Source organism: Narcine bancroftii, chromosome 8 (genome assembly GCF_036971445.1).
Source record: "Narcine bancroftii isolate sNarBan1 chromosome 8, sNarBan1.hap1, whole genome shotgun sequence".
In the NCBI taxonomy this organism is placed as follows: Eukaryota; Metazoa; Chordata; class Chondrichthyes; order Torpediniformes; family Narcinidae; genus Narcine; species Narcine bancroftii.
In genome coordinates this window covers 3986509-4005614 of record NC_091476.1, presented here as the reverse complement: position 1 = coordinate 4005614, position 19106 = coordinate 3986509, and the positions used below count along the sequence as shown (strand labels likewise).

The 19106-nt window shown below is 41.9% G+C and overlaps 1 protein-coding gene across 13 annotated transcripts in view; it reads left to right on the top strand.

The window, feature by feature from the left end:
• The window catches only part of rxfp2l (relaxin family peptide receptor 2, like), a 94930-nt gene that overhangs the window by 61440 nt on the left and 14384 nt on the right, over nucleotides 1-19106 (top strand). For 12 of the 13 annotated variants that reach the window (XM_069892706.1, XM_069892701.1, XM_069892703.1 and 9 more), the window contains 8 exons: nucleotides 676-744; nucleotides 3743-3814; nucleotides 5729-5800; nucleotides 6962-7033; nucleotides 7757-7828; nucleotides 8871-8942; nucleotides 13648-13877; nucleotides 16140-16550. In XM_069892706.1, the coding sequence (XP_069748807.1) occupies nucleotides 676-744; nucleotides 3743-3814; nucleotides 5729-5800; nucleotides 6962-7033; nucleotides 7757-7828; nucleotides 8871-8942; nucleotides 13648-13877; nucleotides 16140-16550 (1070 nt within the window). The remainder of the gene's footprint in view (nucleotides 1-675; nucleotides 745-3742; nucleotides 3815-5728; nucleotides 5801-6961; nucleotides 7034-7756; nucleotides 7829-8870; nucleotides 8943-13647; nucleotides 13878-16139; nucleotides 16551-19106) is intronic. The other variant, XM_069892696.1, reaches the window with a different exon arrangement.

The window sequence follows — 19106 nt, the reverse complement described above, 5'->3', positions numbered from 1 at the left end:
TATGGGCATGTAGATTGGCTGAGCATCAGAGATTGGGGAAAGTGTTGGAAGTGATCAGGAGCCTGATGGGACCTGGTTAAAGGAAGAGGTCACGGACTACGGATTGTCGAGTACGTGAGTGTGGTAAACCACTATTTGCATATAATTGTCTGATCAGACACACCCATTGGTTGACTGTACCTGTGGCCCCTCCCACAGGCTCCTGGATAAAGCTGACTGTTCCACAGCCCCCTCAGTGCAGGTCAGTCAAGCGGTATGGATGTGCCTTTGTTCTTGATTTCTCAACAACAGTCGTTCGAGTAATTCATGGTGTATCAGTGAGACTTTAACAATTGCAGAGGTTAAGGCTTACTCAACAGGACTCACCTCCCATTATCTGCCACATTAAAACTGAAATAGGGAAAGAAAATCTGAGAAATGGAGCCTTATTAAGGTATTTAAATTAACAACAAGCATACAAGTTGGCCATATGCCAAGGTGTTATAAGATCATGCTTTCAGAATGTCATGACACAAGATTTTTCAAAGCTAAAGAATGTTGGAGAAAGTTTAATTAATCACACATTATACAAGATTCCCCAATCCATCAAGAACCAAACTTGAGTTATGAACTCGGCAAAGTTGAAGTTCTATGCGTAACTCTTAAGAAAATTTTGTTTTCTTTTTGTTTATATAGATATATGACAAATAATTCATTGGATCATATTCCCAATGTCTGTGCTGTGCTCCCAAAATTGAGTTGGTTGTGAGTATGAGCAGTGCCTTATGAAGCATTATTTGAAAGGTGACTTGTGCATAATGTGCTCTGGGTGGGGAACTTCACTGTCTACCTACGAGTGGTGTTCTAGCATCCTCTCCGATTCAAATGGCCGAATCAAAAGTTCTGGTTCATTGTCCATAGTACATCCATGACATCACATACAACCCTGAGCTTTTTCCTGTGGGTCAGGCACAATGATCACTTATCGGTAGTGCAATAATACTGTCCTCCTGAAGATATGTATTACAAAAGAGAGAAATGTAAACAAAGAAAGAAATGCAAGGCAGAAAAAATATTCAGTAATAAATAATATGCAAAGTCCCTGATTGAGTTTGTCATTGAGGAGTCTGATGGTGGAGGTGGAGCAGCTGTTCCTGAACCTGGTGGTGCGAGTCTTGTGGCACCTAGACCTCTTTCCTTGCCTTTCCCTTCTTCTTCTATTTCACTGTACTCTTCCTCTTCTTCTTCCTCTGGGTTGGCCATCTGTTGTTTCTTTGTTGTCCTTTTCTTCTCTTCTTTCTTGTTTTCGTTGTCTTCTATATTCTCCTCTTGCTGCAGCTGTTCCGCAGCTGTCATTGCCGGCTGTGGAGATCGACTCCCCAGCTGGTCACCCCTCCCATCGGTGTGTTTCTTTGCATGCGCATCGCGCATGCGCGAGGAGTCGTGCATGCGTGGTTGCGCACTTTTACTCGGCTCAGCGAGCCATTTTTGTAGTCCACTTTCTACCGACCTGAGGGAGCGGGTTTCTCTCTCCACCGCGGGCCTCTTCGAACAGGTAAGGCCTTCTCCTTCTTCTTCCGTTGTCTTCTCTTCCTCTCTTCTTACCGTTGGTTTTGATTTTTCTTTTTTCGTCGCCATCTTCTTTCCACCTTTATACTCACTTTACTTTAATTTTTATTTTTGTGCCTTTGTGTTTTCCTTTGTTTTTTCCGACTTTTCTGGAGAGGGCTGGAGTTCACCGTCCGGCCACTACTCCATCACGTGACTCCTGCACCTAGACCTCTTTCCTGATGTCAGCAGAGAGAACAGAGCGTGTGCTGGGTGGTATGGATCTTTGATGATTGCTGCTGTTCTCTGACGGCAGCGTTCCCGGTAGATGTTCTCAATAGTTGGGAGAGTTTTGCCTGTGATGTCCTGGCCTATGTCCACTACCTTTTGCATGCCTTTCCACTCAGGAGTATTGGTGTCCCCCTACCAGACCAATCAGCACACTTTCCACCACACCTCTACAGAAATTTGCCAGGATTTCTGGTGTCCTACAAAACCTCCACAAACTCTTGTGGAAGTAGAGGTACTGACGTGCTTTCTTCACATTGTCATTGGTGTGTTGTGTCCAGCAAAAATCCCCCGAGATAGTGACTCCCAAGAACTTAAATGTTCTCACCCTTTCCACCTCTGATCTCTCAGTGATTAATGGTTCGTACACTCTGGTTTTCCCTTCCAAAGGTCCACAATCAGCTCCTTGGTTCTCTGACATTGAGTGCGAGGTTGTCCTGAAGTAAGTCGTGGCTGCACTTAGTATGTAGTAGGCGGTGAGAAAATCATTACGGAGAAAATGAAGACTGCATCTAGCAGCTGAAAATGCTGCTGTTCATGATCATTTTTGTAAATTACCACGTTACCAACTTAGTGCAGACAAAGCTCAGCCTTTACCTTGAGATCAAGAAATGGTTAAAAGTAATCAATTGAGTAAAGGCTAATGAGTCAGGAAACCACCCAAAGAAGAAATGCCAAGAACTATCTACATCTTTAGCCACATTGTTCATGTATGGCTATATCACTATCTGATGTGGACTAATGCCCAGATTTGAGGTGAGGGTGAGGGTGACTGCACAGGATGGCAAGGATTCTTTCAACCTACAAAAGAGCCTCATCACAAAAAGGTTATGTGACTATGGATATACCAATGCAAACAAAGGTTGTTGTTGTTGTTGTTGCAAGACAATCTTTTCAGTTCCAAATGATCACAGCAGGAGTCCTGAGGGGAGTGTCCTAGTCCCAACCACCTTGTCTGTCTCACGGATGACCTTCCCTCCATTATGTGAAAATGTGAGGATATTTGCTAAGATGTGCCAAATGTCCAATTTCATTTGCAACAACTCAGACAATGGAGCAGTCCAGGAAGACTGATAAGTAGATAAGTGATAAGTAGAAAGTGAGATTACACCATGCAAGACTGTGGATTCAACTATCTCCAAAATGTTCTAAGCACATACCTTTGATATTTCATCGAATTACACATGTCATCTCACATCAGCATCCTGGGGTAAACATTTCTATTTACGAGGTAAGAGTGGAGCATGCCAGAAAAGCCGTGCTAGCCCCCTTCCTCAACCTATTGATATCAACCATGTGTCCAATGAAGAAAAACTTGGGGCTTTCATAATCATATTTTATTTCCTGGTTAGATTCATTTTAGTTGTATGCCATGACATTTAAGTAGAATTTTAGTCTACAGCATTTCTGAAATCTATCCATCCTCACAGATATGCTACACTCAGACTTCCACAAGATCCCACTCCCAGCCTTATCACTTTCCCATTTCTCAAAAGGTTCTTCAACAACTACACATTAATTTCCACAAAAGAGGTTCATGTTTCCAGTTACCTCTGACGATACATCTTAATCTCAGGACATTTGCTAGCTTTTGTTTCCTGCTCTGTGTTTCTGTTATGTATTAACTGCTCATGTTTGTGGGGGCTCTATGTTCTATGCCACAAGCATATAAATATACAGATAATGTATCTTGCACCTGTACTGTTTTGGATGATCTTTCAGGGGAGAAAAAGGACATGAATACACAAAGTAGATCAATCTACAGACCTTTAATGCTTGAAGGTCTTTGTGCTTTTAGGAGATAAAGGAAGAAAATCAAATTAAAAACTGAGGCAGAGGAAGAAGTTGGATCAAATTGATTTTGTTGACATGGATTTCTTTGCACTGTATATCTAATAACCTCCAGATTTTGCTTCCTTCAAAACAGGGATCTGGAAGGGAATTATATAGTCTCAGTTGACAAGGCAACACTTCAGATATGCAACAGCGTTACGGTCCTGTGAGTACCTGTAGTCACAAACCTTCTTTCAACCTTGGGGGAAGAGTTACTTCCTGTTTCCAGGAATGGGTCAGCCTTCACTTCCTTATCCTGGCTGCCATTCTCCCCACCATTGTGATCCAAGAAACCAGCGTCATGCTCAAAGCAGCAAGAAGCCTATTGCATGAAGCAAATCATGATCCTGAGTTGTGCCAAATTCTTGGTGTTCTGTAGGACACTGTTTATGCTTCCTGCTTCCCTCTGGAGGTGAAAATTGAGCATTGGCTCTTAAAGGGACCACTCCAAAAACAGGACAATGTTGTTGGGCAAAATAAAATCCTGCAACCACATTTCCTCCACTCTCATCAGTATGCAATTTAATCTATAGAAAACTGTGGGTCTCAAACCATTCTCTGCAAGTCTATGATGTGGTACGAAGGAAGTTCCAGATGCTACATTCATATATTTTTTTTGCTAAAGTTAATTTTTTAAAGAAGAATTAGAAAGATGAAACTGAACCATTTTGTGCTATCACAATTTTCAAACAGATACATGGTCTGGGAATTGTCATGCACCCAAATGAGTGTGTGAGGCATGAGGAACTTTGAGTTCTCTTGAAAAGGCATTGCACTCTTCCATAATGTACTGACCAAGAATAAGGGTTTTGAAGGATGATAGTCTGATTGTGAGAGAAGAGAGGGGCCCAGGGTGAAGATGTCCAAGTGACTGGGAAATGAAAGAAAGGGGGGGGGGGTGGAGGAGAAGAAACATGCCTAAGAAGGATCAGAGCCTGGGGTCAGAGATAGCCAATGGGCAGACTTGATAGGAGTGAGGAAGATAGTGCCTCAGCCAGATGGCCAGATGGTTTGTAAGCCTGGAAGTCAGGATCAGTGCCAAAGGGGGACATCCATGGGTATTTCCCCCCAAAACAAGGTGTTGTTCCCCCCCCCCCCCACCCATATGGTTGCGGCCATTACTGGCTGTCAGATCCACCCCCACCCAGCCCTGGCCATGTCACTAGCGGGTGTCAAGCATCAGTAGCATCTAGTGATACTTGATGCAATAAAAGGAGCGCCCTTGTCTCCTACATCAGAGGGGTGGATGGTGTTGACGACAGGTAGGTCCCCACTAGCACCACTGCTCCCTGCTGAATGAGCCCCCCAACACGCTAATGCCCCCCCAACATTCATTCTGGCGCCAACCCTACTGGAACTATTAGATAATCAGGAGTACCATGACCCTGAGTGAATCAGAGAGTTGAGGATTAGAACATCATGGGTTGGAATTGGAGAGAATTCAAAATGCTGGATTATTATTGAAGAGACAGAAAAGGTAAGTTGGGGGAGAGATTTAATAGGAAGCCAAGGGATAACATTTTTACAGTGTGGTAGGTGAATGGAATCAGCTGCCAGAGGAAGTGGCTGAGGAAATGTTTAAGAGAAATATTGGAAAGATACATGGATAGATTGGGTTTCGAGGGGTGCGGACCAAATGCAGGTAGGTGGGACACTTTGGTTGGTGTGGAAGAGGGACTGTTTCCATGCTGTATGAGCTATGCTTCGGGTCCTCCAGAACAAGAACATGTGGTAGGATAAATTGGTTCCATGAGGGGCATTGCTGGAGCTGGAGAGTCTTGAGACTTATTTTGCCTCATCCCAATCCTGCAGTTAAAGTTGGCTATTCCTGGGATAATTTAATCCACACAAGGATGGTGTGATCCTCTGCACTGCCAACGAAGATGTTGCATCAAGGGTGCATATAGGAGGTGCCCATTTAATTTCCAGAGAGATACGTAACGGCCTTCTTCTCTGTGTAAGCTCAGTGTTAAGTCAGCCTAAAGTCATTTGGGTAACTGAAATTCCAGGTATGTTTTTATTTAAAGTATAGGTTAATTAATTGTCTGTGTGTGTTCAGTCCTATACTTTTTACTTTAAGGATTCTCCGCAACAATGAAATCAAACATATAAATGAAGATCCATTCTCGGAACCAATGTGGATAACAGATTTGTAAGAGTCTTTTTATTTAAACATCTTTAATATGATTTCTCAAATTAATTCATTTTAACAATTTACACGTTCTAATTAAAATGAAACAATCACTATTCTTCCTTGGCATTCCAAATAGTTCCTTAAAATTTAAATGCAAAAAAAATTATGTGAAACTTGAGACTGAGGGGCGTTTTCTTTCTAATTGAAAAAAATGATTGGTCTTCAAAGCAATGAACAAATGAACAACAGGAAAATAGTTCATTTTTATTGTTTGATTTGCCAGTGTCTCTCCTTAAGTGTGAGGGGCATAAGGAAGTGAAGATGTTTTGAGATTTAAATTGCTACCTTAATACTTCACCTCCATGTTTCAATTTTAATATCATCCTGTACTGTGAGCCTTGGCCTGATCATTTATCTGACATTTTAGTCTCCTTGTGTGAGTGATTTACAGGCAATTAGACCAATTTCCTTCTCAAACGGTGATTTATTGAAAGGTTGAAATGCTCAGCTTCTCCAGTATTTTATGTTTTTACCTCAACCTTGGTGTCTACAGATTTTTGATTTATTATTGAAAGGTTTTGGTTGATTTAGTTTTAAACATGGTGGTATGTAATTGTGTGCCTCCTGCAGCATTTTCATGTATTTGTGTAATATTTGGATCCTGCTGACTTCAACTGTAGGATTGTTTTAGAACCAGTAATTAGCAATGTCACAGGCCACAATTAACCTTGTCATCCACAGATTTTCCTACTTCTCTTCAGACATTTGTGCCACATGGTGTCTGTCTTTTGTTAGCATCACTTACATCCTTTTTAAACACCATATCCCCTTGACCGATCACCAACTCTATAATGAACTCTGCTCATTGCTAAATAAATTCCTCCTCACACATAAAATGGTGAGTTTTGACTTTTTTTTTCTAAATCCACCTAGTTATGCTTCTTAAAGCAGCCTCTATGTGCTTTTAAAATTCCTTTGAATTTACTTCTGGTTGGATATTTAAAACACACTTCAATGAAGTGTCATTGAGGGAATCAACCTATAATAATGATTTCCAGTTTGGAGCAAACACTCTGCTCGACGGCAGCCTGTCACCACATGCAATTGCACACCTTTCTGTTCCTATGTATTTAACAGAGAATTGAATTATTTAAAAGGGTAATATTTTCTGTTTTCAAGAGACCTGTCTTCAAATCTGATTGAAGAATTGCCACGTTCAATGTTCAGAGGCCTGAAGCACTTGCAACAAATGTGAGTTACTGAATTTCTCAACAGTTATTCCTTTTCTAAAACCCAGGCACCTTTTGACTTTTACATTCTTACAAAGATCAGTCAGCTTGAATCAAGAATATGTCGATTGACCTGTCCAGCCTCTTCATTTACAGTCCTTTTATTTTCATCAAGTCATTTATCTCAGCAATTTAATTCCTTGAACAGCGTGTTCTACAGAATTTCACCTTGGGCCCCAAAATAATTCAGGAAAATTCTAAAGATTTCCATCCATCTATAACTTGCTACTGATGCCAATGTGAATTACTAAAAAAAGGCAAAATAGAATAGCCATATACAGAAAGGAAATGGCAATTTTTTATTCGTTCACATGATGCAGGTTTCTTGAGCAAGGGCAGTATTTAATGCCTGGTGGATGCCAGTTTGAAACTGCCCAAGAAAGCATGTGGAATGTGCACGTGCAGATCTTCACAGTTGATCTGATGTCTGACAAGGAGAAGATTGGTGTCAACTGGAACAAGTGGAATTGCACTCTCAATAGCTTGTCACTGTGGAAGAACTTTCGGAAAATAGGCTCTGCATCCTTGGAATGGTTTCCTTAAATGAACTGAATTATTTCAGAAGAGAAAGATGAAGATAACAAAAACTCCTTAAGAATGGAAATTTGCAGGAATTTCTTACAGAACCTTTTGGAAATTTTGAAAACTTTGTGCAAATTATCAAATCTTTTTTGATGTTTTCCAGGAATTTATCAAATAATCCTATTAACTATTTCCATGAGGATCAGTTTGATGAACTTGTATCTCTCGAATCACTGTGAGTATAGTTGATCTTATTTTACTCTTTGGTAAAATGTGTGTCTGTTTCCTGGATGTTCGGATATTTAGGCGAGGTGACTGTTCTTTCATTGAATGTGTGTTAAAACTGGAATTTCTGCTGCCAGCTAAAATTGTCAACCAGTTTTCAAGTTTAATGGTGCAGGGACCCAGCGCTGAACTCCAAGTTTATGAATAAAAATTGTCAGGGTTTTGTCTCAACATTTTTTTTTCAAGTATCCACTTGTTATTAGGCATGATAAACTGTCTTCATGAAAGTCTTTTGCTTCTCTCAAGCAGACTGACAAGGCAGTTGATATGATCCCAATGATTAAGCCTTCACTCTTCTTGCCTAGTGGTTAATATTAATTTGTAAATCTACTCCCTAACGGCAGCTAACTGGTGTTGAGGTTTAAAACCCAACTAAATTTAACAGTGAATGACATCATTTCCAAGTAAATGGTTTGCCTGGAGTATGTTCACCACTGTATTCCCTATTTGTATTGTTGTATGAAGGGGTTTCATCTCTGGCATCTCGTGCACTTCTGTGACCATTGCATCAATGTGCTTGTCCTAAGTCAATTCATTTATTCCTAAGAACTTGAAGCTCCAGCTCCTATTGTCCTATTGTCCTATTGTCTATTGTCTTTGTATTCTTTCCACTTGAGGACTATTAATGGACAGTGAGATGTGGAGTCTTCCCCCTCTCCTGAAAGTTGTGACCACGTCCTTCGTCGATGTTGAAAAAGATTGAATGTTATTTTGACACCATCCAACTCTATTTTCAATCTCTTTCCTGTGTTCCCTCTTGTTGTTTAATACCTGGCCAACAACCGTGATATTGTCAGCAAATTTGAAGATGGAGTTGGAATGGTATTTAGTTGTGTTGTCATGGGTACAGAGGGAGTAGTAAATTCCTGCTTATTAAACCAGTTCATTTCCAGTATCATCTGAGAAAATTTCCTTTCCCATGGATTTGTTTCCTCTCTAAAGTTAAGAGACTAATTAGGGATGTACAAAGGATTTTTATATTTATTTTTCAGAGCATTGGATGGTATCAACATTTTGAATATAGAGTCTCGAATGTTTAAGAAACTGAAGAAACTCTCGTACATGTATGTATAATCCTTCTACAGTACAGTACTCTGTATCCAAAATGCATGGGACCCCACAGTTTTTGGTTTTTGGGATTTTTCACTTTTCAGAAGAATGGATGTAAAGCAGCGCAGGAGAATTCCTGTATCAGCAGTTAAAAGAGCAACAATGAACATCAGCAGGGTTTCTGAGTATTGACTTGACACCACAGTGGAAAATTCACATGAAATAATGTTTAGTACTTACCAAAAAAAAAACGATCTCTGCTTACAAAAGATAAATGCAGCACCAAACTCTATAAATTCTCTTTAAGGCTTTTTCAAACATTTCCTCATTAACAATGGCTTTTGTCCCTGACACCTCCCTACCGCCGCCGCTGGTCCCCTCTTGCCCAGGAGTCCAAGGCAACTTCTTCGATGCAGGTGGCACCACACCTGATGTTGAGAATGGAGTCACTGACTCCGGCTGCAGCCGACATTGGAAACCTGGACCCAGCGCCGTTTGGCACCTTCCCGGCCAGAAGCAAAGATCTCGTTTTATTAAAAACTGTTATTGTAATCAAATTGGTATCAACAGAGCGTCAGAGCCCCACATGGATTTTGAATTTTTTTTTCCACTTGTGACATCATGTCAACACTAAAAAAAAGTCCACCATGCCAGATATCCTGTAATACATATACAGGATTTCACAGCAAATCTACAGGGGACCTGCATATTCTCCAAAGTTGACCTCGTCCAGGGCTGTTACCCAGATGACATCCAAAGAACCCCCCACCTCTCATCACCCTGTTTGGCATGTTCAAGTTCCTGAGGATGCCTTTCGCACTCAAAAATGCAGCCCAGATGTTCCAGAAGCTGATGACGTGATGGGATGGGATCTCAAGTTCACATCGATTAATCTGGACGATATCCTAGTCATCAGCTGCGACCTCAAGGAGCACGGAGCTCACCTGTGATGGTTATGCACCCGCTTGAGTGACTTTGGCCTAACAATCAACCCAGCCAAATGTCAGTTGAGGCTCGAAACCATCAACTTCCTGGGCCACAGGATTGATAGGCGTGGAGCAACATCGCTGCCAGAGAAGTTAGAGGCCATCAGCAACTTCACCAATTCTCACATGGTGAGGGGCCTACAAAAATTCGCCAGTATGATCAACTTCTACCACCATTTCATACCAGCAGTGGCCCTTGTTCACGTTAATGGCAGGGAAGAAGAAAGAAATCAAGTGGGACAAGGAATCATCGCAGCCTTCAAGAAGGTGAAGGAGGCACTGGCCAATGCCACATTGCTGATGCACCCGAGGACAGACGCCCCAACAGCTCTCATGGTGGACAGATCCAGCACGGCGGTCGCAGGAGTGCTAGAGCAATTGGTCAAGGAACGTAGCAGCCTCTGGCTTTCTTCAGCGTGCACCTTCAACCACCTGAGCTGAAATACAGCGCCTTTGACCGAGAACTCTTGGTATTGTACCTTGCGGTCCAACACTTCCATTACTTTCTGGAAGGAAGACAATTCAAAGTCTTTACGGACCATAAACCACTGACTTTTGCATTTAATAAAGTGGTCGGTTCGGCAGCAGAGGGCACCTGTCGTATGTGTCAGAATTTGCCACCGACATTGCTGGGAAAACCAACGTGGTGGCTGATGTTTTATCATGACCAATGGTGCAAAGCATTCAGACCCTGGCCCAGGGGATAGACTATATGGCCCTAGCAGAAGTGCAGCAGGCGGACCCAGAGATACCAGCATAGAGAACCATGGTCCAGGTAACACAATGTTCCTCTGCAATGTATCCACTGGCCACCCCATAATACCTGTAGCCTGGAGGCGACAAGTCTTTGATGAGGTACACAACTTGACACATCCAGCCATCAGGACAACCGTTTGCATGGTAGCCAGCGGGTTTGCGTAACATGGGCTCCAGAAGCAGGTCAGCCAGTGGGCCAGAACCTGCACACTGTGCTAGACATCAAAAGTCCAACAGCACACCAGGGCAGCCCCTCTCCCCCCCCCCCCCCCCCACTGCCCGCCCCCCCCCCACCTCCAGTTGTTCGAGCCAGCACGAAGAAGGTTCAGTCACATGCATATAGACATATACCGGGCTCAGTGGCTGGAAGCTGGGTCTATAAAAGCAGGGGTGGGGAGATCAATAAATCAGTCTTGACTTTACTTACACCCAAGGTGTGACGTCGTTCTCCCGCTCTGTAGTAGCACCTCGTTACGCTATCTCTATTTGTTTGATGGTAACCTTTTGCCGATGTTTCTCAAAGGTATTTGTGCTCCTTAGGGAAATCCTCAAATCATTTCCTCAGAAAGATCTGTAAATTGCTAACTTTGACTCTTTGAGAAAGATTTAATGCCCCCAGGCAGGGAGCTGAAAGACATTTATTATAAACCAACTGGCCTCTCTTGGGCTAGTATATTCACTGTAGGTTCTCATTATGCCCTGAAGCAGTCATCTGCACCCTTAACCACAAATCTCTGAGAAGTTTGCTTCCCTTTAGAACCTTTTGGATTATTCAGATAAACATACCACTGCTGCAAAAAAATATAACTTGGCCTGTTAACCATTAACCCAAAGAACAATCTTCAGATTTTAACATTTGGCTTGTGAGACATGTTCTTGTAATGTAATTAAAGTAATGTTCAAACAGTTTGTCCTTTGTGGTTCACCTTACCTGGCCTCTGATTCTAAAGCACTCACAACTGCCGATTTTGAGTTTCTTAGTTTCCTGGGCTTTTATTGTATTGCCACTTCATTTTTTGTTCATACTTGTATTGTGGCCCATTTTTTTCTTTTAGAAATTGATGAATACACTCCCTTGAAAGCTCGATAAATAAACATCCCACTCCAAATCAATCATGCAGTATACAGAGTCCCTCCTTCAAACCCAGAGCTGTAATCCCTATACTAGTGCAAAAAGCACTCACCCTGTTGACCCCTTTAGCCAATATACCAAGCAGTGCCAACTTCATTCCTCAAGGTCACCTATCAGTGACTGTCTCTGCGAGAATAACATCTATGGTGGAGTTGCTAATTCAATGCTATAACAAACTTGCAAAGACCAACTGTCTAGGTACCCTCCAAATGAATGGTGGTTTTAAAATCAACTCCTCTGGTTTCTGTTACCCCCCCCCCCCCCCCCACTATCTTTGACCCCTGTCTCCTTCCCTCTAGCTCGGTTTCTCTCTATTTTCCTTTTCCCTCTGTCTCCTTTCACTGAGTCAAATTCAATTCTCACTTCTCTTACCATATCCAATTAAAAACCTTTCGTCTTTTGGACTGGTCCCTTCCCTCTCCCAGTCTTTAACTCAGATGCCTGCCTGCTTTTTGCTTATACCTTAAAGAAGAGTTCAGGCCTGAAACATCGGTAACATATCTTTGCCTCCAATGGACGCTAAGAGACCTGCTGAGCTCCTCCAGCATTTACTGTGTTTTTACTACAATCACAGCATCTGCAGACTTTCATGTTTCACGACATACCACATTCTAAACAAGCAACAGCCTGCAGTTGGCAGACACAAAGAATAACCTCTTGGAGCACATCAGACTCCTCTATCATAGTTGCTAAAGATGTCACATTCCACTGGAAGCAATGGTGCTGCTCTTGATAAAATCGGTGGGGGGGTCCTACTCCTGGGAAACCTCAACATCCACCTTGGATCCCATCATATCTTTTGATATCAGAACAAACATGGACAAGGAAACATTCTGCTTATTATTTTTCAACTAATAAACCAGTTCTCCTGCATGTTGTTACCCTCAGTGATGATTTTATGGCGTCTGTGTGCTCTGTGCAAGAAAATCAAACGTGCATCACTAAGAATAGCAATATACTGTAGTGCCATCATTGATAGATCTGACCAAATGTTGTAAAATATAGCTTCCTAACTGCGCCTGCCACTGGTGTTGACAGTACTAGCATGTATACTTGGCTCTCACCTCCAGAAACCAAATGAACAGATGCCTCTATCCACTCCATAATTCGTAGAATCACAGTCGTACAGTGTAAAGGTACACCCCTGTTCCCAACTTGCCCACACCAACCAAAATGTCGCACTCCTGATTGTCTTGCAGAAACAAAGTTCCAAATTCAGCTTCAAGACCCTTTGCAACTGTTTTTGTAGCACTACTAACTTACCAAATAAGACCAATTCATATTATATCACACAGTTCAGATTTGGGCATTAGGTTGTGTAACAGCAGTAGAAATTGTAATTTATCTCATCTGTAATAATGTAATTTAGAATGTTCCTCACTCATTACCATCAAGACCAAGGTTGTCTAAAGTAGGCCTCTTGACCATATCCCCTTGGGCTGTTTATACTATTTTATTTAATTTGGACATACAGCATGGTAACAGGCTCTTTTGGCCCATGAGCCCGTGCTGCCAATTAACCTGCACCCCCAGTACACTTTTGAATGGTGGGAGGAAACTGGAGGAAACCCACGCAGACACGGGGAGAACATACAAACTCCTTACAGACCTCTGGATTCGAACCCCGTTGCGTTAACCACTACACTAACTGTGCAACCCTATTCAGGATAACAATTTCTGGTAGTATTCTGCACTCTAATGGTAATCAACTGTAACTGAAAGAATGCATTTTCTTGGGGATGAGATCTTGAATCACATCACTATTTTCCTGTGCACGGGGAAGATCAGAAATATTTGCAATGTGCCAATAATATTCTAACAACCCTTTTTTTCAAACTTTGCTAGATACTTTAAGAAGTTTGAATATTGCAAGTATTCTCCACATGTCCGGAGCTGTAAACCAAATACAGATGGAATCTCATCTTTCGAAAACCTATTGGCCAGTGCCATTCTGCGAATCTTTGTGTGGTTTGTGGCATGCATCATTTGCTTTGGGAACCTGTTTGTTATCTGCATGAGGTCATTCATTAAAACAGAAAACCGACTACACACCCTTTCTATCAAATCACTTTGCTGTAAGTGCTGCTTGGAGACATTGTTCTAGAAATAGCGCAACATAAGTAGCTGGAGACTGTGTAACATAATAATCTCGTTGGAAAGTTAAAAATAGATCATACTAGTGAAAAGCCAAAAAATGAGGAGTTTAATGTCACTTGATGAACCTGGGTGGGGCGGGGGAGAGATGTGTTGTTCCAGGTTCATCAAGTGACATTAAGCTCCTCTGACCCTTGCTTGGTCTTTATTCTCCCTTCTGACCTTCCGCTCTCTGACACTCAGTCCTTAGCAGAGGCCTTACCTTCATCCCCCTCTGCTCCAATCTTAATGAGTTCTGCGCTCACCACGATGCCAAACTCTTTTTCTGTCGCCTCTATCTCTGGGCCTACTTCCATGAGCATAACTCTCCACCACCGAAGACCCTTTTCCTGCTATAAGCCTTCTTCCTCCTCCTGGACACCTCATCCTGGCCAGTTGCCCACTCTGGATCTTTTTATTTCCAACTGCCAACAGGGTCAAGCCTGAAATGTCGGTTATATATCTTTACCTTTGCTATGTAAAGTACACTGTTTGATCTGGTGAATTTCTCCAGCTTTGGGGTTTTTTGACAAGGAACAACAAACCCTGTTGGAGTTCAACAGGCAGGAGACAGGGTTCCAGATGATTTTGATCATTCCAAAGACTAGGAAATATAGGCTCAGAGATCCCATTGCACCTGGAAAGCACTGCATGAGTTGATAGGTGGGGTATCAGGAAGTGGGAGGAGAGCACATTGGTTTTGTGTGAAGACCCCCAACATTGGAATTTTATCATGTCCAAGTTGAAGGCATCATGGATGATGGAATATGCTGTGCAACCAAAGCCAACTGTACTACAGTTGGTGGAATAAGTCAGATCAGCCGCAGAATGAGGAGGAAGAGTGATGAGAGGATAAGTTGGCAAGTTGATTGATTCAGACATCATGATGGGGGATTTGTGGTAGCTCACAAGGGTGGGGGAGGTTTCAGAGAGGTTGTTTGTCTGGTTAAGGAATTAGTGCAGTTGGAGATCTTAGAAATGGTAAGAGTTTCTAGGTTAGTGTTGGCAGGGAGGAGGTGTGAATCAGAATGTTAATAAGGATCCAGCAAAGGTAAACTATTTTATATTTTGACAAACAAGTCGAGTCGTGAAACCCAAAAAAAAGGGAGTCAGCTTATACACTCAATATACTTTTGAGACCTTAAATTCAGCTCAAAATCTAATCCATGCTGATTCAGCGTACAAGTCAACACATGAAGAGCAGATTCGGTGTATAAGTCGACCCATGATAAACAGATTCGGTGTATAAGTCGACCCATGATAAGCAAAAAAAAAACCCAACTGTGACAAATTTTCATTTAAAACACAATTAGAGCTCTTCAAAATCGCTATTATCACCTGAAAACAACAACACATTTAGAACCCTTCAAAAATCTCTCTCTCCATCATCGTCTGAAGCAAAGATGACAGCAGCACATCCACCCTCTCACTGTTGAAACAGTCATCATATGGGTCCCAGTCTGTATCTGATGAGACGGTTTCAGCTTCATTGTCAGTGTCCCACGATAAACCAACTTCTGTGCCCTCAAATGCACAAGAGATATCGCACTTTTTAAATGAATTTATCATAGTCTCGACTTTAACTTTGTCCCATGCCTTGATCATGAAATTACACAGCACATCCGTGTGATGCAGCACATGTTGCCCCGCCTTTTATAAATGACTTTTCTGCACTTGGCATTCCTCGCACACGTTCTCTTCGAAAGGCTTGTTCAAGCAGACATCGAGAGGTTGCAATACAGATGTCAAACCACCTGGGATATCTGCATGTTAGTATTATGTAGTGCCAATCTACTTTTAGTGTTTTCAGTTAAGTGGCTACAACACCTGTTCCACACATGGTTTGTCCATAGTTTTACGCCATTTTCATCCATCAATCCTTTTCCATGAAAATATACAAAAAGAGAATTTCATTTTAGGTTTAATTTTGCATTTGAAGATTACCATTGGTCTTGACTTTGTCCCGTTGGCCATACAACTTTCAGTCAAGTTTTCCAAAGAGTTTCTTTGGCTAACTGTGCTGCCAATATCTGAAAGGGATCAAAGTACAACTGTCTGATCTTATTGAAATTGAATCATGTAAAATGTGGCTTTCTGCTACTCAATTATCTTAATTGCAAAACTCTTAGGACTTTGAGATTATGAAAGGTGCTCCATAAATGTAAGAACAGCTTCCTTTATGTATTTTTGTGATTCTTTTACAGGTGCTGATTGTCTGATGGGAGTCTATCTCTTCCTCATTGGTGCTTTTGATGTTATGTATCGTGGGCAATATAACAGAAATGCCCAACAATGGATGGAGAGCACAATATGTCAGCTCATAGGTGCACTAGCCATGCTTTCCACTGAAGTCTCCGTCATGTTACTAACATACATGACTATGGAAAAATACATGTGCATAGTCTTCCCATTCCATCATTATAGACCAGGCAAGAGGCAGACCTTATCCACGTTAATCTTCATCTGGCTTGCAGGTTTCATTATTGCAGCAATTCCACTGTGGAACAAGTCACTGTTTGGCAATTACTATGGAAAGAATGGAGTGTGTTTCCCTCTTTATTCTGATCAATTGGAGAGTCTTGGAGCAAGAGGATATTCAACTGGAATATTTCTGGGTAATACAATTTTGTTCTTTTTAAGGATTTGTAGTAAGAGGATACTTTCCCTTCACTGAGAAAACCTATATTATGCAGAGAAATTGGGAGATCAACATCTTCTGCTGTTATTGCTCACTCCAGGCATCCAGAAAAATATATTAAATAAGGAGAAAAATAAATTAAGTCAGATTATGCCAGAGAGAACAGACTTCATGGGTTAAAATAGGACCATGACAGTTCCCATCAGAACTTTCATGCAGAGCTCAGAATTATTGTTTCCTTTTCTTAAATTTTCCATTAAGGATGAAGCGGGATTACTTCCACCCTGCCTTTCTGGGTTTTGGTTAACAAGGCCGATATGGGGTCTGCAGACGTGCACTGATGGGGCAGGAGATGGCCAATGGGGGGCTGGATAGTTTGTGAGATGGTACTCACAGAGGGCATCCGTATGCTCCCAATGGAAGGCCATCCTGGATGGCCCTGAAGTACTATGACACAAGCTGGTGCTGCTTCCTGCATTTTTCTTGGAGTTGCTGCTGGGTGAGAATCATGTCATCTGTGACACTACACTGTGATTTGGGGAGATCTTTGGCCAATGAGAATAGGTTTTTGAGGGAGCTGGTGATTACTTTTCCCTATGAAGGACACCCTGTTCTGGTTAACACAATTGGAATTGTCTCCTTTCTTGTAGATAGTCATGATTAGTTTAGTTTATTTATATAGCACATTTAAAACAACTCACATTGACCAAAGTGCTGTACAGATCATAAATTAAATCTTAAAGCACAATATAAAACAGATGCCTGAGGTTTAGAATTGGACATACAACATGGTAACAATCACTTCTAAACACTTCTGAGTTAAAATACAACTTAGCCTGAATTTAAAAGAGTTAAAGGAAGGGGCTGATTTGTTGGAGGGAGGAATATTGTTCCACAGTATGGGGGCTGCCATTGCAAAGGTGCAATTTCCCCCGAGTTTGCGATTTGAATGTTGAACAACAAGCACTCTAAATTGGCCAGTCATCTCTGAGGTCCCCTGGTATATCCTCCTCTTCTCAGATACATTGTCATTGTCATGCCAACTGCTGGGAGGTGAATGCCAGTACTCTTCACACAGTAGAGCAATAACTCAGAGAAACCAAAATAGTTTTAAGAATGAATGAAATGCAGTTCTTTGTTGCTGAAGGGTGCAGGGTGACTTGGACAAGTTAGGTGAGTGGGCCAAGAAGTGGCAGATGCAATATAATGTGGATAAAGGTGAAGTTATCCACTTTGGAGGTAAGAACAGGAAAGAGGACTATTATATAAATAGTATCTGTTTATGAAAAGGGGAGATGCAGCGAGACTTGGGTGTCGCTGTGGATCAGTCATTGAAAGTGGGCGTGCAGGTATGGCAGGCAGTGAGGAAGGCCAATGGTATATTGGCATTCATAGCAAGAGGATTTGAGTACAGGAGTAGAGAGGTCCAACTGTAGCTGCACAGGGCCTCGGAGAGACCACACTTGGAATACTGTGTTCTGTTTTGGTCTCCTTATCTGAAGAAGGGCATCCTCACCATGGAGAGGGTGCAGATAAGGTTGACTAAATTAATACCAGGAATGGAAGGACTTGCATATGAAGAAAGGTTGGATCGACTAGGCTTGTATTCGCTGGAATTTAGAAGATTGCAAGGAGATCTTATAGAAAGATGTAAAACTTTGAATTTTGAGAGACTAGCTGCTGGAAAAAGGTTGTTTCCGATGCTGGAAAACCAGAACCAGGGGTCACGGTTTAAGGATAAGGGGGAAGTCTTTTAGGACTGAGATGAGGAAAAATGTCTTCTCTCAGAGAGGGGTGAATCTGTGGAATTCTTTGTCACAGGAAGTAGTTGAGGCTGGTTCCTTATCAATATTTAAGAGGAGGTTAGATTTGGCCCTTGTGGCTAAGGGGATCAGAGGGCATAGGGAGAAGGCAGGAACCAGGTATCAGCCATGATCATAATGAATGGCGGTGTAGGCTTGAAGGGCCAAATGGCCTACTCCTGCACCTATTTTTCTATGTTTCATGAAAATGTGTTTGTTATATAAAATAGTCCCTGTTACTACAAATCATTCTAAACTCAAAGCTCGGTCTGTATTGAATAATGACATTTGACATCAACTGATTGCAAGATGAAAACTAGAGGCATGATCAGTCAATGACAGTGAACATTGCATTTGACATTTTGCAAGATCTTTGTCAGTCCAAACAGTTCAGGCAAACTAGGATTAATGTATGTTTTGGGTGCCCATCATTTTTTGAAGATGCCGTTTGCCACATGTTGGAACAGACCATTGTCAGATCTCTACATTGTTGTATTATAGGTTGGGGAACGGTTGGCATAGTGGTTAGGGCAATGCCTTTATAGTACCAGTGATCGGGACTAGGGTTCAAATCCGTATTGTTGGTAAGTTTTTCCCCCAGGGAAAATCCTCTCTGTGTCTGTGTGGGTTTTCCCTGGGGGCTCCAGTTTCCTCCCACCATTCAAAACGTACTGGGTGTGTAGGTTCTTCTTTGGCTTGGCTTCGCGGACGAAGATTTATGGAGGGGGTAA